Source organism: Pelophylax lessonae (assembly GCF_965119305.1).
Source record: "Pelophylax lessonae genome assembly, chromosome: 1".
Classification (NCBI taxonomy): Eukaryota; Metazoa; Chordata; class Amphibia; order Anura; family Ranidae; genus Pelophylax; species Pelophylax lessonae.
The window spans coordinates 521,034,586-521,059,185 of NC_138768.1; the positions used below are offsets into that span (position 1 = coordinate 521,034,586).

The window sequence follows — 24,600 nt, forward strand, 5'->3', positions numbered from 1 at the left end:
TATAATCACGCAGAGCTGCCTTGCCTAAATAACACTGCTTCCAGATGCCCTATGATGTGTGGAATGAGCTCAAACTGATTAGCTGTTCAAATTGCCAGTATCAATTAGATGGACCAAATGGCTCATGTCCCTCCGTGGAAGTAAATTTCCAGATATTTCCATGGATTGGCGCTAGAGTCCCCACAACTTATGGGGAGGTAGGTAAGTTCAACTCGGTTTAACAAGTTCTGAAGTTGAAGATATCCTGGTAATGTACAGGTTAATTTAAGCAATTCAGATATACAGTCCAGGTTCATATGTGGTTAACCGATCAAGAACCATGCACCCGATTGGTGTGCAGTCACACCAATCCAGTGACATAGGAGCCGGGGGCGGGCCGAGTCCTGTTGTCTGTGTCAATGGACGCAGCAGCGGGACTCATAAACACGCCCGCATGGGTGCCTCCATGGAAAGCGGCTCTGCGTAGGGGCACCCGATGAAGAAGAGGAGCCAGGAGCAATGCCAGGACCCCAGAAAAAGGGGATCAGGGCTGCTCTGTGCAAATCCTTTACACAGAGCAGGTAAGTATAACATGTTTGTTATTTAAAAAAAATAATTAAATTAACTTTTACAATCACTTTAACAACCAGCTATTCTGATGAATGAATATACAAAATGAATGCCGAAGATCCAAAACGAATCTTGAAAATACAAACTGAAAAAAAAATAAATAAATAACAAAACCATCATTTCTGGGTTGCTTGGATACACACTAACACAAAAGTGCAAAGGGGTGCAATCACTTACAGCATCTCAGCAGCAGTGGCAGAACTACCAAGGTTGCAGTAGTCACACTTGCGATGGGGCCCTGGAGTTCCACCACTGTAGGGAAGACCATGGTCATTCACGTGCACTCTCACAGGCACACAGTCCCTGCCCCACCCATTCTCTCCACCCACACTCATGGGCACTCACAGGCACATGGGCCCTGGCCACTGAGTTCAGTAGGGTAGGGGGATCCCATGTTGGGAGACTGAATGAGAAAATCAACTGACCGTGAGGAGGAGCTCTCCACCGTGTCAGGAAACCCCATGTCGGGATAGGATTCATTGGAGACACAGGACGGAAGATACATTGAGACCTAGCAAGGAAGGGGAACCGAGTGATCTGCAAGTGAGTGACACTGATTTAACCACCCCCCCCCCCACACCACCACCACTGCTGCCATTGATCCCATCTCCCCTCACCGCTGCCACTGATCCACTCCCCCCTCACTGCTGCCACTCATCACATCCCAACCACCACCACTTATCTCATTCCATCCCATCCCCCCACAACCCCTGCTACTGATCCCACCCCCCATTGCTGTCACTCATTCCATCCCCTCCACCACCGCTGGCACTCATCCCACACCCCCCCCCCACCACCATTGCCTCTCAACCCAGCCCATCACCACCACCGCTTCCAATCATCCCATCCCACCACCACTGCCACTCATCCCATTCCATCCCCCCACCACCACAGCTGCCAATCATCCCATCCCTCCCACCACCACTGTTGCCACTGATCCCCTCGCCACCCAACCACCACTGCTGCCACTGATCCCATCCCCCACCACCACGCTGCCTCTCATCCCAGGGGCATAACTACAGGGGTCACAATTGCAATGGCCCATGTGTTGCCCCTGTACACCAGGATGGGGAGGAGGGGGGGGTGGCGACGGCATATAGAGGAACAAATCCCCTCCATTTTTCTCCTGCAGCTGCTAAAAGCCAGCTTCCCCTCCTCACCTTTCCATAGGCATTCAGCGGCTGCAGGAGGAAAATGGAGGGAGGGGTTTTGTTCCTCTATTTGCCACCCCTCCTGACAAGCCCCAGGATCAGTAGGATGGGCCTTGGTCGGGGTCAGGGGGGCCCTTTATGGTTTCTTGCACCAGGGCACTAAAGTTTCTAGTTACACCTCTGCTCAGCAGTTTTGTGCAGGCAAACTAACAGAGATTCTTTCCATTACATCTAACTACACATTTTCCATTGCTCTCTGCTTCATTTAAAAGTCCATGGGTGGCATAATGGTACAACATGCTATATGAAATATCATTTAAAATTCAAACATAATCTTGCAGTGTACTTTCTGTTGCAGTTGACATACTGTAGCTTAAAACCGTTTACCTGGTCTGCATTACAAATTATAACTACTTGCTCATCAGCTTTCTTTTTCTTCTTTCTTTCTAGCCTCTCTTTTAAATGCTTAGGAAATCCATTGAAAATAGAAGGCACAGCATCGAGCCGTAGACGTGGCACCATTGCCCCTGGACGTAACATGTAATCTTTGTCAGTAAAATGATCACTGCAGATTCTGCTGGATGCGGAGGGTTTCCAATTTTTCCGTCGAATTGCTGTAACCCACTTGGACAGCCGTTCAGGATCTTTAACTGGAAACCTGTAGGAATTTTTAGAAGATGTTATGAATATATATAATCTATTCTCATAGGTCAGTCCACTTAAAACTGATACTTTGCTTATGGATAGATGCCGATATATTTATACCACCTAATAATTTTTTTAAATATATTTTGCTAATACAATGGGAACCTGTAACCATTTTATATCCAGGGGTGATTAAAATCTTCATAAACAGACCACATTTTGAAGATTTGGCATGCAGATTTTTCAGCTTTTCAACCACTTAGCATGCCGAAATGGCTGTAATTAACCATCAGGTCTGACATCATGTTAAGGAATAGAAGAGAAAATACAGTTTATACAGTACGTGTACTGCAATGGCATCTAAGGTTTAGGGCTAAGTTCACACTTAAAGTGAATGTGCAAAGGGGGTTGAGAGGGCGCTACCTATAAGTGATCGAATGCTTTTAAAGTGCAATCATGTGCAAAAACCTCATAAATTATATCTCATAAAAAAAGGGGTGACACCCACAAATTATACCAAAAGAAAGAGTAAGAAACACTATCTGAGTTAATCCTATCAAATCGGTTGGATCTCTTAGTGTATGGTGGAGTTTATACAAAAGTGCTGAGGTGCAATAAATAAACAGAATCTCATACAGTGGTGAATTTATTCCAGTGTTGAAATAATACAGTGCAAAGGGTTAATCAAATAATAATAAATAATATATAATGCTTGATTGTTGTGGGCAAATGATGCCAAAACAAAAGAAATTCCTGGTGGTGAAGTGGTGAAAGTGGGGAGATAATTCCAAAAATGATATATCCCAAAAAATGTTAGGTGCTGCAATCACCTAAGAGACCACTAGGTGTTGTACTACATATACAACCTGTTGGATGAAGTGGTCAGGCTGAAGTGTATTCCGGGGTTCCTCTCCGCGATCCAGCAAGGCACAGGCTGGCGGTCTTTAGAAGTCTCTCATCTGACTGCTCTCCCCAGCTCACACAGCCTCAGGAGACAGCCTTGTTTTTTACCTATAAGTTCACACTTGCACATCCACTGAAATGAAATCCGTGGGGGAGTGCAGCTAAGCAACCACTATCAGGCATTCAGGATACAATCCTGCTGCCTCCTGAATGCCTTTTTTTTTTTTTTTTTTTTGCCAAACTGTATTTTTCAATGGTACTAATTTAACCCAACTACAGTGGGGAAAACAAATTTTTGATCCCCTGCAGATTTTGTAAGTTTGCCCACTCTCAAAAAAAGATGAAGGGTCTATAATTTTTATCATAGGTGTATTTTAAATGATAAAGACAGATAATCACCAAAAAAACAGAAAAAAAAACACATGATACAATTGTTATAAATTAAGTTGCGGTTCAGTGAGTAAAATAAGTATTTGATCCCCAAGCAAGTACTTGGTAGGGAAAAACCCTTGTTGGCAAGCACAGAGGTAAGACGTTTTTTATAGTTGGTTACCAGGTTTGCACACTCAGGAGGGATTTTGGTCCAATCTTCTTAACAGATCTTCTCTAAATCCTTAAGATTTCTTAGCTGACGCTTAGCAACTCGAAGTTTCAGCTCACTCCATAAATTTTCTATAGGATTAAGGTCTGGAGACTGGCTGGGGCACTCGATGACCGTGATGTGCTTATTCTTGAGCCACTCCTTTGTTGCCATGGTGATATGTTTTGGGTCATTGTCATGCTGGAAGACCCATCCATGACCCATCTTCAGTGTTCTGGCTGAGGGAAGAAGGTTCCCATCCAAGATTTTATAATGCATGGCCCTCTCCATTGGCTCCTCAATGCAGCAAAGTCAGCCTGTACCTTTAGCAGAGAAACAGCCCCAAAGCATAATTTTTCTACCTCTGTGCTTGACTGTAGGAGTAATAGTCGGGATTTTTCTTTCTCCAAACAGTCCCCCTCCTCAAGAAGGAATATGTACAGTCATGCCAATGAACATCTAAATGATTCAGAGAATGATTGGGAGAAAGTGCTGTGGTAAGATGAGACCAAAATTGAGCTCTTTGGCATTACCTCGACTCGTGTTTGGAGGAAGAAAAATTCTGACTATGACCCTAAGAACACCATCCCTACAGTCAATTACAGGGGTGGAAATATAATGTTTTGTGGCTGTTACTCTGCTAAAGGTACAGGCCAACTTTGCAGCATTGAGGGGCTAATGGATGGGGCCATTTATTGTAAAATCTTGGATGAGAACCTTCTTCCCTCAGGCAGAACACTGAAGATGGGTCTTTCAGCATGACAATGACCCAAAACATACCACCAAGGCAACAAAGGAGTGGCTCAAGAAGAAGCACATTATGGTCATGGAGTGGACTAGTCTCCAGACTTTAATCCTATAGAAAATGTATGGGGGGGGGGGGTGGGACTAAAACTTTGAGTTGCCAAGCGACAGCCAAGAAAACCTTAAGGATTTAGAGAAGATCTGTAAGGAAGAGTGGACTAAAATTCCTCCAGCTATGTGTGCAAACCCGGTCACCAACTATAAGAAACATCTTACCTGTGCTTGCCAACAAGGGTTTCTTCACCAAGTACTAAGTCATGTTTTGCTTGGAGATCACATGCTTATTTTGCTCAATGAACCGCAACTCAATTTATAACATTTGTATCATCTGTTTTTTTCTGGATTTTTGGTTGATATTCTGTCTCTATGATTTAACATACACCTATGAAAAAAATTATAGACCCTTCATTTCTTTGTAAGTTGGCAAACTTACAAAATCTGCAGGAGATCAAATATTTATTTTCACTACTGTAGGAAGTCAATCAACTTGCCGCCTATCAACCTGACATGCTGCATTAAATTTTAGCATGTCAACGGCCCCCTTGGCAGTATAGTATGCTTTAGGTGCATGATAAGGGTGTGGTAAAATCGCAGCTCAGCTGATTTTACTGCCACCTGTGTAAAAGAGGCCTAATTGAACCATCTTTATTAATAAATGTAGTGCAGTCAGGCTGCATATACAGTATAAATATGCTTTTGTTTTTAATTTTCAAGTGCATCAGCAAGGGTTAAAATACCTTGTGCTGGCAGCACGTAGTAGAGACAGACTTTGGCTTTCAGATACACAGTAGGAGCCCAATACTGAAAGCTTACATTGCTGGATAAAAACAAAGTGGAGGCTGCGGTCATCAGGTCTAGGTAAGTAGGCATCTGGGGAGGGAAGGGGAAGGATGGGCTAGGTTATTTTAGTGAAGGAAGGCTAGAAAGCAAAAGAGCGCATTGTTTTAAGACTGTTTGGGGTTAAACTGTGGCTGGAAGGAGTTAAATGTGTTGAGATCAGTGGGAGGAAAACAAGCCCCAGCATTGGTAGGAATAATAAAACCTTGCTGTCAGTAGGAGTAATACCTGCCCTGGTATCAGTGGTCAGTAGAAGTAATAGCTGCCCTGGTGTCAATAGGGGTAATAAATTCTCCAGTGTAAGAAGTCCGTAGGGGTATTGAATACCCCAGTGTCAGTGGTCAGTAAGGGTAACAAAAAATGTCCCTGGTTTCAGTGATCAATAGGAGCAATATAGGTCCCTGCCACAGTGGGAGTAAAACAAACCCCAATGTAAATGATCTGTAGGAATAATAAATGCCTCTGTAATAATAAATGCAGTAACAAATGGCCACACCTCAGTGATTAGCAGATAGCAGGGGTAATAAATGCCCCTGTGTCAGCAGTTGATAAATGTAATACATACTGTAATCTGGTGTCAATGATCAGTTGGAGGAATAAATGCTCATGTGTCAACGGTCTGTAACAAATGCCCCAATGTCAGTGGGAGTGTTCCAGTGCCCAGGACCAACTGCCACTCTGTAATCTGTGACCCCTTTCCTCTGGCTTACAACGAGAAAGCCCTTTTTATTGCATTGGCCTGTTTACGGCAACTAGTGAGCCATAGTTTGAGTACCGTGTTGGTCTAATTAGCCACAACACTCATTGTTTAAAAAAGTACCACTACTACAATAATCATAAATTATAGATCACTTATACAGCCCCAATTTAAAAAAAGTTGGGACGCTGTGTAAAATCTATATAACCAAATGCAATGATTTGCAAATTTCATTAAGCCATATATGTCTTTTCATACATCACAGGACACAGAGCCATAAATCATAACATATGGGTTATACAGCCACCTACAGGTGAAGGACACTAGCAACCAATCAGACAGATGTCCTCCTATAAAACCCCTCCCACACAGGAAGTACCTCCTTTTTTTCACCAGTGTCTAAAGATGATGGTCATGGTGGAGAGTGTCTCTCCACATTTTCTTCACGGAAGAAAGAAAATTATGCTATATACCCCAATCAAAGATCACTGAATCTAGGGGGTTAGCTATCAGATCCATCTAAAAAAAGTAAATGGACTAAAATGATGGTACCTGAGCCTCGGGAAGCAGATAACGGAATTTTTGTAAAATATTACCTGTAAAATTCCTTTCTCTGAGTCCTCCGACAGTCGCCGCCTCTTCATATTCGTCACAATGGGGTATTAGACTTTGCTCCGAAGGAGTAGCTAGGCAACAGAATATGTTAACATTAAAGCTTTTAACATATCCCACCCTCAAGGGGTGGTCCCCTCAGTCAATACCCTCCTACTTCCTGCAACCATATCTCAGTTTCAGTGGAATAGCAGTAGAGTATATAACCAAAACCCCAAAAGAGGGGCGGGGGCGGCGACTGTCGGAGGACTCAGAGAAAGGAATTTTACAGGTAATATTTTACAAAAATTCCGTTTTCTCTTACGTCCTCCGACAGTCGCCGCCTCTTCATATTCGTCACAATGGGGACGTCCCAAAGCAGTGCAAACATGAGGGGTGGGAAATGCATCCGCGCCGTAAGGCAACGCAGTCTCCGCATCAAAGAAAGGAACCTTACCAAAGGAAGGAAACCAGCTGGGCAATAGGAAAAAACTTGCTCAACAGGAGCAACAACCCAGGAAAAACAAATAACCAGGGGATAAAAGACATATCCCAACAGCCAGGGATCCCAACAGGTGATCCTAGGGAACAGCCGCACTAAGAACCTTGCGGCCAAAGGAAGCATCCGCCGATGCTTGAACATCTACCTTGTAGAATTTTGTGAAAGTGTGTACGGTCGACCAAGTCGCCGCCTTACACACCTGGGCTACAGAAGCCCCATGACGACAGGCCCAAGACGTACTCAGAGATCTAGTAGAGTGCGCCTTCACAGGCACAGGGGGAACCTTCCCCTGCAAAGCATAGGCCTGTTCAATGGTCTGCCTGATCCATTTGGCGATGGTAGAGGCCGACGCCGCCATGCCCTTCCGAGGACCCTCTGGAAGAACAAACAAGGAATCCGTCTTTCGAAAAGACTCAGTCGATTTAAGGTAAACCCTTATCGCCCGAACAACATCCAAAGAATGTAGTCTCACCTCTTTCGGATGTTTAGGCTTCGCGCACAGCGAAGGCAAGGCAATATCCTCATTGAGATGGAATTCCGAAACTCGCTTCGGTAGAAAAGAAGGATTAGGTCGCAAGACCACCTTATCCAAGTGAATAACCAGATACGGAGACTTGCAGGACAAAGCCGCCAGCTCCGACACTCTGCGAGCCGAAGTGATCGCAACCAAAAAGGCGAACCTTTTTGGACAACATAGACAACGAGATCTCCCTGATCTGTTCAAAAGGAGCACGTTGTAACACAGATAGAACGAGATTCAAGTCCCAAGGGGGCAGAGGATCCCTCCTAGGAGGAACCAGATGCCGCACTCCCTGAACAAAAGTGCCAACCAAGGATTTGGAAGCCACGGGACGTTGAAAAAGAACGGCCAGCGCAGACACCTGACCCTTTATCGTAGCCAGCGCCAAACGCTGATCGACACCTGTTTGAAGGAAGGACAACACTCGGGAAACCGAGTACGTGCGGGGTGAAAACCCCCTGGACTCACACCAGGCAAAATAGGCCTTCCAAGTACGGTAGTAAACCTTCCCCGAGGAAGACTTCCTTGCGTTGATCAAGGTATGAACGACCTCAGGGGAGAGACCCCTCTCCTTCAGGACCTCGGTCTCAACAGCCAGGCCGTCAAAGCCAGCGACTGTAAAGCAGGATGGTATATCGGCCCTTGAGACAGGAGATCGTCTCGAAGAGGCAGACGCCACGGGGCGTCGACCGCCAGATTCACGAGGTCTGCGTACCAGGACCGGCGTGACCAATCCGGCGCCACAAGAATCACCGTGCTGCGTTCCGAGTGTAACCTGCGAAGGAACCTGGACAGCAACTGAATCGGTGGAAACGCGTACATCAGCTTGTACTGATGCCACGGGGCCACTAACGCGTCCGACGCGTCTGCCCGAGGGTCGCGCGTCCTTGCCACGAACCTTCTCACCTTGTTGTTGAGACGAGACGCGAACAGGTCCACATCTGGAAGACCCCACTTCGCGCACAACATCTGGAAGACAGCCGGGTGGAGAGACCATTCCCCCTGATCCAGGGTCTGGCGACTCAGATAGTCCGCCTGCCAGTTCTCCACCCCCGGAATGTGAACCGCCGTTATCGCCGGGACATGAGTCTCGGCCCAGGACAGAATGTCGGCCACTTCTCGAGCCGCTCGGGCACTCCTGGTGCCCCCTTGGTGGTTGATGTAGGCCACCGCCGTGGCATTGTCCGTCTGCACCCGAACCGGGCAGCCCTGCAGCCGGTCCGTTCAACGATGAAGACAGAGATTTATCGCACGCAATTCCAGAATGTTGATCGGAAGGGAGGACTCCCCCTCCGACCAAGTTCCCTGGGCGGACAGAACGCCCAGAACACCACCCCAGCCCGACAGGCTGGCATCCGTGGTGATCACCGTCCACGAGATAGGACGAAAAGACTTGCCCCCCGACACCAGCGGGGACTAGAGCCACCACAGAAGGTCCCTTCTGGTGCGATGGCTCAACGAGATTTGAAGATCCAGAGATTGAGGTCGCCCGTCCCACCTGGACAGGATCTCCGCTTGGAGACCCCGCGTGTGAAACTGGGCGAAGGGAATCGCCTCGAAGGCCGAGACCATCAATCCCAGACATCTCATGCACGTCCGCAGAGACGAGTGCGGAAAGTCCCTGAGGGACCTGACTTCCTCCTGAAGAGTTCCGAGTTTGTCTTCCGGTAGGAAGACCTTCGCCTGAACCGAGTCCAGGATCATTCCCAGGTAGGGAAGATGAACCGACGGACTCAGCGTCGACTTTGGAAAATTTATCGTCCAACCAAACTCCTGCAGAGTTTGCATCGTGACAGACAGGTCCTTCTCCAGACCCTGGCTGGTCGCAGACCGAACCAGAATGTCATCCAGATACCCCAGGACAGAGATGCCCTGGGCTCTCAATAATGCCAGAACCGGTGCAAGCACCTTGGTGAAAACCCGCGGAGCCGAGGCGAGACCAAAAGGTAACGCCACGGACTGGTAGTGATCCTTCGCAATGGCGAATCGAAGGTACCTCTGGTGACCCTCGAAAATGGGGATGTGAAGATACGCATCCTTCAAATCAATGGAGGCCATGAATTCCCCTGGAACCAGGGCAGCCACCACCGACTGCAGGGATTTCATGCGGAACTTGCGAACCCGCACAGAGCGGTTTAGAGCCTTCAAGTCCAGAATTGGACGAACCTTGCCCTCCTTCCTGGGCACGGTGAACAGATTGGAATAAAAACCCCCGAAATCTGTCCCGATGAGGCACTGGAACCACCACTCCCTGAGCCCTCAGGTCTCGCACCGCCAGGTGCAGGTCCCGTAAACGCTCTGGAGACAGTTGAAGATTTGAGGGAAAAAATCTGCTCTCCGGCCGAGAGAGAAACTCGATCTTGTAACCAGATCGAACGATCTCCTGAACCCACCTGTCCCGCACGCGGGCCAACCAGGGTTGAAGAAAACCGAGCAAGCGTCCCCCCACCCCAAAACTGGGTGAGGGCGCCCCTTCAGGCCCACTGTTATGGGCAGCGGGTCCGGACTGACAGGACTTCTGTTTACCAGACCAGGGCTTCTTTTGAGAGCCTTGTCCCTTGAACGGTTTGCCCTTGTAGTGCGACCGAAAGGCACGAAAGGACCCCTGAGGGGGCCGAAAATTAGCATGCTTCTGCCCAGAAGCCCCCTTAGCCTTGGGGAAATGGGGCAAGAGAGTGCTCTTATCTCCGGTGATCCCCTTAATCAACACATCCAAGGACTCCCCAAAAAGGCGAGACCCATCATAAGGCAGATTGGCTAAGGTCTTACGTGAAGATTGGTCCACCGACCAACACTTCAACCAAACCAGGCGGCGAGACAACACCGCCACGCTGTGTACACGTGCAGCCAATGGGACTAAGTCCAAGTCCGCATGACACAGATACATGACACCCTGGTGGATTTGATCCACCATATCCAGGGTCGCCGGCGAGGCCGAATCGGCCACTAAGACGCGCCTAAGCATCTGCGTCCAACTTGCGACAGCCTGGGCCGCCATGAGAGAGGCAAACAGAGCTTTAAGCATAGAACCCGTAACAGAATAAGTATGACGGGCAAGAGACTCCATTCTTCTATCCGTGGCATCACGGAACACCGGGGAATCCTCTGCAGGAATCGCAGTGGATTTGTGCAAAACCGCAATTACGTGATCCACCGGGGGTGGTACACACCACCGTTCATCAGTGGAAGGCGAAAAAGGATAACGCAGCTTGAACCTACTTGTCACAGCAAAAGGTTTGCGTAAATTGCGCCACTGTTCCTTAACAGCGCGCTGAAAATCATCATTGCAGGGAAAAACCTGCGGCGTCCTGCGTTTTCTCTGCGTCCCATAAGCCGCTAAGGCAGCGGGGGGACACACTTCATCCTGCAAACGCAGCGTTTGTTTTATGGAAGCAATCAATTCATCCATGATTGCAAGCTCTTCAGGCGAGCCAGGGGGAGAATTATCAACCCCCTCAACCTCAGCCTCCACCTCGGACCCCACTAGATCCAGGGAGGAGCGGGACCCCGATAAGGAGACCCCCGCCATAACAGCCCCATCACCTTTACCCTCAGAATCAGAGGAAATAGAAAATCTGGGTCTTTTAGTAGATTGAGCAGCCACCAGCATCTGCACCTGAGCAGCAAGGCCGGCCACAATAGTGGCCAAATCCCCCCCTGGGGGGGAAACAGCGGTCCCCTGGCTTTCCACCAAGGTGGCAGAAAATTTGCCCTCCTGAGAATCCATTGCCCCAATGTGATATGCCGGAGAATAAAGGGTTAACTGCCCCTTTAACAAGCGCGGCGAGCGCAGCCCACCGCACCACACACAAGCACAATGAGACCCCCACAGGGACAATAAACTGACACAGGCAATGGATATAGCAAGAAACAGAAGGATAAAACCTGAGGAGACCCTCGCCGCTGCTGCTGCCTCGATCGGTGTACCCAGGAGAAGAGGAAGTGATGAGACCAGGGCGCTCTATTAAAGCCTATGGGAGGCTACAAGAAAATGGCCGCCATGCATGTAGAACATGCGGCCGGAGCGAGTGCAGGCAAAATGGCGCCGTTTGGCGCCGAAACCGCCGCTCCTACAGTACAGTAATGCACATAACACCAGCACGCGGCGTGCTGACGTCACCTGCTTGTGGGAACGAGTGTTGAATAGGACGGGCGAAGGAGCCGACCGGCCGGCGGCTTGCCTATATCCTCGCTGAAATCTGTTTCATCTTCTGTAAGTTGCTGTCTTTTCTTTATTAAAAGTGTCTTTGGTAATGCACTATGTAGTGCCTTTGTTTTTATATACCATATGATACATGATCGAGTCAGCATTAGAATCTTCTCCTGGTGACATCTACTCCAAGGATTGGCTTCTGGAGAGAGTGGTTTAACCTATAGTAATTTGGGAGAACCTGGCATAATTTGGAAGGACCACTAGAGCTATTGGCTCCGGGGACTGGACGACAGATTGTGTGGCTCTCACTAATTTATATCTGGTAAGAGGCAGTGGTGTCGGGAGAGGGCTCTGTGTGGTATTTCCATTTCCAATTATTACCTTTAATTACATACTATCTGGTAAGCATTTGGGACTTAAGGTCACTGGTGTTTTCTACTATTGGCCATCTGGTGACGGTGTGCACTCCTCTGGGTGATGAAATAGCATTCAACAGTATTACGCTATGGACTGTCTATTTTTCTTTACATATGACCACCACCTGTGGATGTGAGGACTTCTGATCATTTTGACTGAAGGCTGAGTGTTAAGATCCGACTTGAGTTTTTGGGCGAACTCCATTCTGGCTTCCGGTAAGGAGATTTAAACGTTGGTTTAACCATCCACCACTGGAATCATTCATTTTTGGACTGTGCCTTTTCATTTTGGATACGGACTTGTCATTATTGTGGACTATCATTAGTGTGCTTCATCTGACATTTATCTGTGGATTTAGTACCTGTTAGCGCAACTTAGCCCTTACACTTACTTATTTTTGCTTGTCACAATTTAAGTTGCTGCTGTGTTTCATAGTAGTTAGCGCAGTTATACTTCCCTTTATACATAACACCATCCATATATAAAAAAACATGGCAGATCGCCGCAGCGATCGCTGTATTGTGCCCAAACATGCCACAAAACATGCCCCACAGCACACAGCTTCTCACACTGAACAAGGCTGACACAGACAGTGTCACACAGCTCCCCCCCCCCCCCCCCCCCTTGCAGCCTGCAGCATGCAGCAGAGTGATAGGGAGACAAACAGTGTGAACAGAGGCAGGTTACACAGTCCCAGACTGACACCCCCCCCCAGACAGACAGGTCCCCACATAGATACACTTACCTCTCAATGGTGTGGGGGACCCGCACAGGCGAACAAGCCGCTGCACATGAGGCAGGGAGAGTCGCATACAAGACGCACAAAATGGGGGTTAAGAAACCGCACAGCGTCCAGTGAGGTAGCCACCTCACCAATCATCCCTGCACCGAACAGGGATGGGTCGTTCACTGTGCCAGGAGCGTTACCTGGCTGAACGCTCGATGGCAGGCTGGGAAGCCACTGACCCACGACCTGCGACCAGGGGGATCAGCCCGAGACCCAGCCCGCATGATCCTCTTCGTCAGAAGAACTAACTAATGCTGACAAAAAGAACAGCTAAGTAAAGAGAGAGAGAAAACTCAAACAAAAAATCAAAAAAAGAAGAAAGAGGCTGGGGCACAAAGCCCCAGCACAGAGAGAACCAGCTACTCCTGACAAGCTAGACATTGAAACTGAGATATGGTTGCAGGAAGTAGGAGGGTATTGACTGAGGGGACCACCCCTTGAGGGTGGGATATGTTAAAAGCTTTAATGTTAACATATTCTGTTGCCTAGCTACTCCTTCGGAGCAAAGTCTAATACCCCATTGTGACGAATATGAAGAGGCGGCGACTGTCGGAGGACGTAAGAGAAATGAGGTTTTGCCTTTAATGCTGTCCTTATTAGGCGCTGGGCACTGGGATCCGAACTCTTGGAATACCAAACCCCAAAGGCGCTCCATGCAGGTTGCTCTATAGGTCCAAGGCCGTGGCCCCTCTAAAAGAAGGGGACCCAGTCCTTGAAGGTCGCCAAGACAAAGCTCACCGTGATGGGTGAAGATTGGATTCCTGTTTTAACCACTTGCCGACCGCTCACTGAGCTGGTACTGCGACAAAGTGGCTCGTTATCATCAAGCGACGTAGACCTACATCGCTGGACTCCTCCCCTTCTCGGCGGCGCGCACGTCCCACCAGATGCTCGCTCCCGCTGTATTCAGACACAGCGGGAGTCGGTGATCACCGCCGCTCTTCCCCAATCGTCGGGGATCGAGTGAGGAAATCCGCCCGCTTTGTTTACACATCTCATATGTGACAGGCAGGGACAGATTACAGGATTCAGCATAGCTGAACCTGCGATCTGTGCCTGTGTCACACAACCCCCTCCCCCCACACACGTCAGTCAGCACCAGGCATACATTTAACCCCTTGATCACCAATAAAGTTAACCCCTTCCATGCCAATGTCATTATTACAGTAACAGTGCATATTTATATATATTTATCTGTCCGCCGCAATGTCGCAGTCCCGCAAAAAAAAAACAAAAAAAAAAAAAAAACACAGACATAAATCTTTCCAGTAGTTAGTAGCTGCGATAACTTTTGCGCAAACCAATCAAAATACGCTTATTGCGATTTTTTTTACCAAAAATATGTAGCAGAAAACAAATTGGCCTAAAATGTTAAAAAATTTCGATTTTTACATTTTTTTGGGGGGGAATTTTTATATAAAAAATTTGAAAAATATTGTTATTTTTTCAAAATTGTCACAATTTTTTGTTTATAGCGCAAAAGGTAAAAATCGCTCAGGTGATCTAAAACCACCAAAAAAAAGCTCTATTTGTGGGAAAAAAGGACATAAATTTGGGTACAGCGTCGCACGACCGTGCAATTGTCCGTTAAAGTAACGCAGTGCCACATCGCAAAATATGGCCTGGTCAGGAATGGGGTAAAATTTTCCGGTCTTAAAGTGGTTAAAAATACGCTCATTGAGAATTTTTTTGTCAAAGACATGTAGCTAAATACATTTTGGCCTAAATATATGACAAAAATTGAATATATTGGATATTTTTTAACTGTCAAAGTAGAAAATGTCAATTTTTTTGCAAAATTTTCGTTCTTTTTTTATTAATATCGCAAAAAATGAAAAGCGCACAGGTGATCAAATACCACCAAAAGAAAGCTCTGTTTGTGGGAAAAAAGGACGTAAATTTTTTTGGGTACGGCGTTGCATGACGGCGCAATTGTCAGTTAAAGTCGCACAGTGCCAAGTTGCAGAAAGTGGCCTGGACGTAAAGCAGGAAAATCCTCCGGTAGTAAAGTGGTTAAACAGAATCCTTTGGCAGGACTGGTAAGTCCATTTAAAAATATTTACACATACAACAAATGTAAATATTTTATGCACTGTTCCCTTATAAAATAACAGAGACCGAATGCCATGTGAGTCTCTGCATGAGACTAATGTTAGGCTATGCAAAATACATTTTGTTAGGGATTATTTCTTTGCTGGTTTATTTGACACCCTGTGCTGATCACCTGAAAGGTATCAGCTGTGACAAACCAATGTGTGCATGAGATGAAAGCTCTGGCCTTTCCTCAGGGATTAAATGTGCCAATTGTATCAATTGTGATTATATGAGCTTGTGCAGCTGTGGGATTGATGCAAAGTTTGTTTAAACATTACTTCTTTGCGTATTGTTGACACACTATTTTTACCCTGGGCTGATCACCTGAAAGGTATCAGCTGTGACAAACAAAATTCAGCCTAAGCTGCTCTCACCCCATGTTGCTGTTTTCGCCTTGGTGCATAAGCGCCCGCGTGTTCATCTCCTCCCTCGATAGCATGTTTGTGGCGAAGGCCCATTCGCCCGCACGCAAATTTTAGCCTTTTAAAACAGCATGGAGGGTGTGTTTGAATGCAATTGGCGTGCACGTGGATGCCACGTAGCACGCCTCGCATGCGCAATGCAGCATAAATAGGCACAATTTATAAGGAACTGTTTTCAATGCACTAGCCTCTGTCAGAGTTTGAAAGGGACAAAGAGAAGCAGCAGCTGGGTTGCGTGAGTCACTGTGGGTGTATGTTGCTGGCACAAACAGGTCCTGTATATTGGGATAATCAGTGCTGTGTGTGATAAGCTGTATAGGCTTGGCACAATCCTTGAGTACACTGAAGTTAGTATCTCTAGTTTGTCTTGCTATAAATCAATGTCTGCCCGAAAGAGGGCTGGGGGGGGGGGGGGCACAGTTGGAAGGGGCACTGTGATGCCACCGTCAGGCCTTGAAGATCTTAGCTGTGCTTTCTCTGGGTCTACGCCAGAGGTGACTAGCCAATCTGAGCTATTACGGTTTTCAGGCATAGTAGCTACTCCAGGTGCTTCTGCAGCAACTTACGTCACGAAGAACAATTTGGCATCGGCATTAGCCAGCCTCGAGAGTAAGATTGCTGGCATTATTGCAGCATCTCAAGGAGGGAGGAAACGTGATAGATCCCCCTCACCTGAGCCACCCCTTCAATCAGTTCATGATTGGGCAGAGGATGTGGAAGAAGTAGCTGGCGATGACCCTATGGAAGGTCAAGCTGAGGTTTCCACTTCTGGGGAGTCAGGGTCAGAGGAGTCTCTATCAGCCTCTCAAACCCAGAGATTGTTAGTTCACTCTCTTACTGAAATGCTCCAGTCTGGATAAGAAATGTCCTCCCTTAGAGATGGCTGAAGTCTCTTTTTCCTCTCTAGGCATCATTGATGATTAAGATCATCCGGATAGGATTTTTGTTCCTCCTAAAAGGTTTTCACTGTTGTATCCTATGGAGGAAAAGTTTACTAAGAAATGGAATATACCCACTGTAGATGCTGCCATTTCTTCGGTTAACAAGAGTTTAACCTGCCCTGTGGATAATGTCCAGGTTTTTAAAAATCCAGGAGATAAAAAGTTGGAATCTTTATTGAAAGCCTTCTTTGCTGTTGCAGAATCTGCGATACAACCAGCAGTTGTAGCCATAGGAGTTTTTCAGTCTTTAAAAGACCGTATGAAGCGAGTTTCCAAGACAGTTTCTTCTCAAGGAGAGTCTGTGGAAGATCTGTCAGATCTACCTCGCACTTTATGTTTCGCAGTGGATGCTCTTACGGGCCCTATAAGGCAAATGTCACAGAATCCGTCAGCGGAATTGCCATGTAAAAAATGGCCGGCTGGCTTCCCTTTTCAGGGAGAACCCCTTTTTGGTGACAATCTGGATAACTATATCCAAAAGATCTCAGGGAGGGAAGAGTACGTTGCTACCTGTAAAAAGGAAGAGCAAGCGTCCTTCTTTTAAGATCCCCAGAACTCATACTACCAGTGCTTCTAATTCCAGATGGTGGCGATGGCCTCAGTCATCTTGGCCTGGAACCAAGCCTTCAGGGCAGGGTCAGAAGAAGCCCTGGGCCCAGAGATCAGCCAAGTCTTCCTCACTTGGGTGGGGGGGGGGTGCTGCTTCGGTTCTCAAAGGTTTTGGTGGAAATGATCCAAGACAACTGGGTTATCTCCACCATCTCGCAGGGGTACAGACTGGAATTTCGGGTGTCCCTGCATCTTCGGTTTGTAAAGTCAAGTATACCTACAGATCCCTTAAAAAGAAGGTCTCTCTTTCTGTCGTTGGATCAGATTCAGGGGATTTTACTCAAACCTGTTCATAATCCCCAAACCAAGCGGGGATGTGAGACCTTTTCTGGATCTCAAAGCTCTAAACCAGTTTCTGAAAATTTTTACTTTCCGTATGGAGTCAATTCGTTCAGTCATAGCCTCCCTGCAGGGAGAGGAATTTCTAGCATCCATAGACATCAAGGATGCATATCTTCACGTGCCTATATTACAGGCATTAAAGGTTTCTACGCTTTGCAATAGAAAACCTTACTTTTCAGTTTGTGGCCCAGCCCTTCGGGTTGGCCACAGCTCCAAGAGTGTTCACAAAGATCCTAGCTCCGCTATTGGCTGTTCCAAGATCCCGAGGGATATCTGTAATAAGATCTGTTACTTATAGATCGATTGGCTTTGGCTCTAAGCCAAAATGTCTGGGTTGGATACTGAACTTGGCAAAGTCAGCATTACAGCCAGTCAAGCGTCTGGGATATCTGGATATTCTTGTGGACACAGTACAGGCAAAGATTTTCTTGCCAACAAGAAAGGTCACAGACCTGAAGGATCTGGTTCGGTCTGTAGTAAGGCTGAAAAACCCTTCTGTGCGTCTTTGCAAGAAGTTATTGGGGAAGATGGTATCCGCATTTGAGGCAATTCCCTATGCTCAATTCCATGCCAGACCCTTAACACAACAACATTCCTACATAGACCGGAATTTCAGTCTATGGACTGGTCCATGTCTCTGGTACCAAATGTAAGTCAAGAGTCTGAATTGGTGGTTGGTGACCAGAAATCTGGAGAAGGGGAAATCCTTTTTTCCAGTAACCTGGAAAGTGGTGACTACAGATGCCAGTCTCTCCGGCTTGGGAGCAGTTCTGGAGGAAGCCACTGTCCAGGGGAAATGGTCTTGGGTAGAGAGAAGTCTCCCCATCAACATTCTGGAAAACCCGGCAGTCGGGCTTTGAAATACTGGGCGCCCAGACTTCGGGATCACCCTGGCAGGGTGCAATGCGACAATGCAAAGGCCCATGGCTTATATCAACCATCAAGGAGGCACAAAGAGTCAGTCAGCCCAGAAAGAGGTTGATATCATCCTGTCCTGGGCAGAGACGTTTGTGCAATGCCTGACAGCAGTTTTTATTTCAGGAATAGAGAACTGGCAGGCAGATTTTCTGAGCTTTCAACAGATGTTTTCGGGGGAATGGTCCTTACATCCCGAGATTTTTCAATCAATCTGCCTACACTGGGGAGTCCCAGGCATAGATCTGTTGGCATCCAGGTTCAACAACAAGTTGAAGAGATTTCTGTCCAGGACCAGGGATCTGCTCGCAGTCAGAGTGGATGCTTTAGTGACTCCTTGGAAGGAGTATTCCCTGATCTAGGCCTTTCCTCCGGTACAGCTGATACCACATCTGCTGCGTAGGATCCAGCTAGAGGGGAAACAAGTATTCCTGGTAGCCCCAGCATGGCCGAGGAGGGTTTGGTATGCACAAATCCAAAGGTTGGCAGGGACAAAGCCTTGGGCCCTTCCACTGCATCTGGACCTACTCTCTCAAGGTCCGATTTTCCACCCTGCTGTACAGTCTCTAAATTTGACGGCTTGGCTATTAAAGCCTTAAACTGGAAGGAGTGGGTTTATCTGGCCCTGCAGTTTATACCCTGATAAATGCTAGGAAACCAGTCTCTAGAAACATTTATTACAGGGTCTGGATATCCTACATTACCAGGTGTGAAGCCAGGAAATGGCATCCCTGCAAATATATAAATCGGGAGAATTCTAGCTTTCCTTCAAGCAGGGGTAGATATGAAATTAGCCTTGAGCACTATTAAAGGGCAAATTTCAGCCTTATCGGTTTTCTTCCAAGAACTGATCACTTCCCATTCATTGGTTCAGACCTTTGTCCGGGGAATGTTACATTTGCTTCCACCTGTGAAGCCACCAATATGTCCTTGGGATTTAAATTTCGTGCTGGCAGTTTTACAAAAACAGCCTTTTGAGCCCACGGGGCAGGTTCCCCTGGTTTTTCTGACCAAGAAACTGGTCTTTTTGATTACAATAACTTCGGCTAGAAGGGTATCAGAACTAGCAGCTCTTTCTTGTGATTTTTCATTAAGATAGGGAGATTCTACATCTTTCATATGTCCACCTTTCATTTGAATCAGGACATTATACTACCTTCCTTTTATTCCAGATCCTCACTCAGAGGAGGAAAAGTTATTGCATTCTCTTGATGTAATGCGTGCACTTAAGTTTTACTTGGAGAGATCAGCTCAGATTCGTAAGACTGAGAGCTTGCTTGTGCTGCCAGAAGGACCAGCAATGGCAGGGGCAGCACCCGAGAGCCGAAAGAAAAAAACGGCTTGGGTGAAGACACCACGGGATCCCTGGACAGGTAAGTGTCCTAATATTAAAAGTCAGCAGTTACAGTATTCGTAGCTGCTAACTTTTAATTTTCTCTGAAGGAGCCTGGAGCGCCTCTTTAAAGTGATTCTAAGGCAAAAGCTTTTTTATCGTAATGCATTCTATATTGAGATTAAAAAACCTTTAGATTCCAGAATCTAAGCGCCCCTCAGCCCCCTAATACTTACCTGAGCCCCATCTAGATCCAGCAATGTGCACGAGTGCCTCGGCTGTCCTGGACTCTCCCTCCTGATTGGCTGAGACACAGCAGCGGGAGCAAATCAAAGTCAGTTAGCCAATCAGGAGAAAGAGGGGCAGGGCCTAATCGCAGTTGGACACACAGAGCTGCAGCTCGGCTCTGTGCCCCCATAGCAAGCTGCTTAATGTGGGGGCACTGGGCAGGAGGGAGGGGCCAGGAACGCCAGCGAGGGAGTCAAGAAGTGGAAGATCTGGGCCACTCTGTGCAAAACCACTACACAGAGGAAGTAAGTATAACATGTTTGTTATTTTTAAAGAAAGAAAAAATGAGTACATTTCAGCTTAACTACACCCATGTTAATGAGGCTTTAGGGCAGGGTTCTCCAAACTATGGCCCTCCAGTTGTTCAGGAACTACAATTCCCATCATGCCTAGTCATATCTGTGAATGTCAGAGTTTTACAATGCCTCATGGGACGTGTAGTTCCACAATAGCTGGAGGGCCATAGTTTGGAGATCCCTGCTTTAGGGTTTAGTGGCCATATCTGAGGAATATGTGAAGTTAGGATGCATTTGTAAGCCAATCATTGCAAAATGATATATCCTAGTGTTATGGAGTCATTATTAACCACTTGCCGACCGCCGCAAGTACATTTACTGCAGCAGTCAGCCCCTCCTGGGCAAAGTGACGTCGCTAGCCCAGGAGCAAGTAGGGGGCGAGCGTGCGCCGCCGGAGGCACGCTCCCGCCCCCGCTCGTTCCCCTGCATCCCCACGCGTGTGACCGGCGGGTCCGATGTCCGCCAGTCACTCGCGATCTCCCGGTGGAGAGGGAAAAAGGCAGGCGGCTAATGGCTAATGTAAACAAAGCCGCCTGTCATTCTCCCTGGTGTAACAGCAGAGATCATACGATCCTGCTATGTAGGATCGTATGTCTCTGTGGTTACATGAAAAGCCACACCCCTTTACAGTTAGAGGCATGCCTCTAGGGACATATTTAACCCCTGCATCTCTAATAAAGTTAACCCCTTCTCTGCCAGTGTAATTTTTACAGTAACAGTGCATATGTATAGCACTGATTACTGTAGTAATGTCACTGGTACCCCCAAAAGTGTCAAAAATGTCAGTCAAGGGTCCGATCTGTCCGCCGCAATGTCACAGTCCCGCAAAAAAAAATAAAAAAATAAAAAAATCGCGGATCGCCGCCATTACTCGTTAAAAAAAAAAAAAACAATAAAAATGACAAACAATCTTTACTTAACCTTAGTTAGTAAACGCAATAACTTTTGCGCAAACCAATCAAAATACGCCTATTGCGGGTTTTTTTACCAAAAATATGTAGCAGAAAACAAATTGGCCTAAAATGTTAAAAAATATTGATTTTTACATTTTTTTTTGGGGAATTTCATATAAAAAAATGTGAAAAATATTGTTATTTTTTCAAAATTTTCTCTTTTTTTGTTTATAGCACAAAAAGTAAAAATCGCACAGGTGATCAAATAGCACCAAAAGAAAGCTCTGTTTGTGGGAAAAAAAGGACGTCAATTTCTTTGGGTACAGCGTCGCACGACCGCGCAATTGTCTGTTAAAGTCACGCAGTGCCAAATCGCAAAATAGGCTCTGGTCTTTGAGCAGCCAAATCCTCGTTGGCTTAAGTGGTTAACAATGCTATTTGTTCGGATTTTGACCAGCTATAACAAACTGATAGAAATTAAAACTGTTTACCTGAAAAATTGTTTCCCACATCCTCTGACAAAGTGATTATTGCAGCCATATGCCACGCATGTCATTGGCATACTTGTTTGTATTAAATAGCCTAGAAAATAAAAATAAAAAGTAATGTAGTTGTTTATCAGGCACACTGCTTTGTACAGTGTGAGCTACATTTACAAAATTGAACAAAAAAAGCTCCTAAATGTGTCTATTTTTTACATTTATCTAGCAGTGGAGAGTTTAGACTTTACCTTACCACAGATGCTATGGAAAATAGGCAGATTATTACACAAAAAATAGGTGCAAATAGACGCATCTGGAGCAGAACTTGAGCTGCCTGCAAATTAAATAAACATGTTTTAAGAATAGTTTTTAAACAAACCTGCAGCTACATATTGAGCACATTTTTTAGTAAAAAGTGGTGGTGGGTCCAGGGGTCGTCAAACTATGGCCCTCCATTTTTTCAGGAACTACAAATTGCATCATGCCTAGCCATGTCCATGAATGTCAGTTTTACAATGCCTCATGGGACTTGTAGTTCTGCAACAGCTGGAGGGCCGTAGTTTGAAAATCTCTGGGTTAGTTAGACCTTTAATATATGACAGAAGGATGTTGAAACTTGGAGTTCCGCTTTAAAGCCAAACTCTTGGAAAATGAAATGTCTTTCCTTGCAGTGGGCTGCATCCACACGGGTTAAATGCAGGGTGGATAAAAATCGATGATTTAAAAAAAAAAAACTGATTTTTTTTAAAAATTTGAATCTGATTTTTTTTTTTTTTTTAATCAAATTTATTTTAATAAAATGCGTTTGGAGTAAAAATCTATGCAAAGATAGTTTTCTATTTAAGATACACTAATATTTTAGTTTATTCAGCATAAAATAGAGTTTAGTTTTGTAGCATGAGGCTGTATATTCTGCAATATTTACATTTTTGGTAAACTCATTCAATGAATCCAAACTCTGCAAGCGGAGATAACATGCACTGCATTGATGTATTCACACAATTTCACACTAACTACCTGCAAGAATAAGTCCCTATATTTAAAGAGCACCTATCATTTCAGATCCATCATGGCAGCGCCCGTTAGCGGATATTACTCACCTGCTGCCGCCACGTCCCTCACCTTGTTGTGTCACTGCTGCATCACCATCCATCCCATTAAAGTGAATGGGACTGTCAGTGAGTCAACAGCGGGTCAGAGGAGGAGGAGGTGCTGCGGGACAGAGATGACAGTTACTCTTCAAAAATTATGATTTAAATTGAGGGGATTTAGTTTCAATAGTTTTTATTAGTTTTAAAAGGTACAACAAGAATCAAGCAATCAATCAAATAATTCCGCCATGACAATAGGTGTAACATGCTACATAGATAAGTGCTCATATAGTAACAAATAACAAGCAGTGTTCAACATGTAACATTCCAACGTAACACGTATGGTTAATAGGTATGCCATCAAATGCCTCGTAAGAAGGTGGGCATTCCCATATATTCATAGGAATTCCACAGAGTAACGCTTAGTAGTTAGTTCCGCTTAAGCCATCGTCTAGATATACCAGACCCACTAGTGGTCACATTATAGTAAGCACTTTATATACATACGTCACATTTATAAGACATACTAATCATATCTGGAGTGAATCTTATTATGTATATAGACCGCGTATGAGACAATAATATGATATCAGTTCAAGTATACCGTATCTATCAGCGGTTATATTACAAGCACTTTATATGTAGATCTTTTATTTTTTATTTTATATTTCATATTTATCATCATTTTGAGTGCGTACACTCATTGTGTCCAAGATATTAATATGTTTTTTATATATGTCACTTTGGAGTTGTAATTTATATATGTCACTTTGGAGCTGTAATTTGGTTTATAAGCAGTTTTGGCATAGTGGGATACTTTTTGTGGATGCTGGACCACCAGATTACAGGACCAGACCAAAAATTACAGCACTCATATGCCCACTATAAAACTTATCCCAACTCAAATATGATATAAATTACCTAGATATAGCTATATTACACATATATTTTTTTCTCCCTCGCCTATATAATTAGGCGCACTCACATACATATTTCATACATTATGTATTTTATATTTTTTATGTAGGTCTAATTTTAAATGCATGTAATATGTTTATTCATTGTTTATTTCATAATTTATTTTACTACTAATTGCTATCTATACCTGCAAGAGACTATAATTAACTTTATATATTAGCCATAATTTTAATACAATTTTAAAATAAGTTTGAGGTTTTCCTTGTAAAGGTCTTTCTAAATAAAGACCGTCCCCGAAAAAATTCTATTATTCTACCATTTAACAAATCTAGTACCAACAATTCTCTCCGGGATTATAACACTCTGATTCAAACATTAGATTTGTTATAGAAATAACTGCCAGTTCAAGTCTAACACCCGGTTCACACTAGGGTGACCTGTGAGGCGACCTGGTCGCCTCACAAGTCGCCGCAGGTCGCCTGCCATAGGGAAGCTGCGGACCTGTTCTAATAGGAGCGACACAAGTCGCTCCGACCTAGAAAAAGGGTCCGGAGCTTCTTTGGGGCGACCAGGAGGCGACCGCCATAGACTTCAATGTTATGAAGTCCGTGGCGGCCGCTCCTATGTGAATGGGGCCTAACACCCCTTGTTAATTTAAGGAATATACCATCTTCCTCACGCTGCATTTTATTTATTTTACTTTTCTCACACACTGACCCGGACTCGTAAGTTTCTGCCTAGCTACTGATTACTTGTGTTTCGCTTCTCTTTTTTCATTGG

At 45.6% G+C, this 24,600-nt stretch overlaps 1 protein-coding gene across 1 annotated transcript in view; it reads right to left on the bottom strand.

The window, feature by feature from the left end:
* The window catches only part of LOC309561058 (uncharacterized protein), a 97,588-nt gene that overhangs the window by 52,604 nt on the left and 20,384 nt on the right, over positions 1-24,600 (bottom strand). Inside the window, exons 2-3 of the mRNA XM_082264781.1 lie at positions 21,821-21,911; positions 2,148-2,418 (exon numbers count right to left, since the gene is read on the bottom strand). Coding sequence (XP_082120907.1) covers positions 2,148-2,418; positions 21,821-21,891 — 342 coding nt within the window. The 5' untranslated portion in view covers positions 21,892-21,911. The remainder of the gene's footprint in view (positions 1-2,147; positions 2,419-21,820; positions 21,912-24,600) is intronic.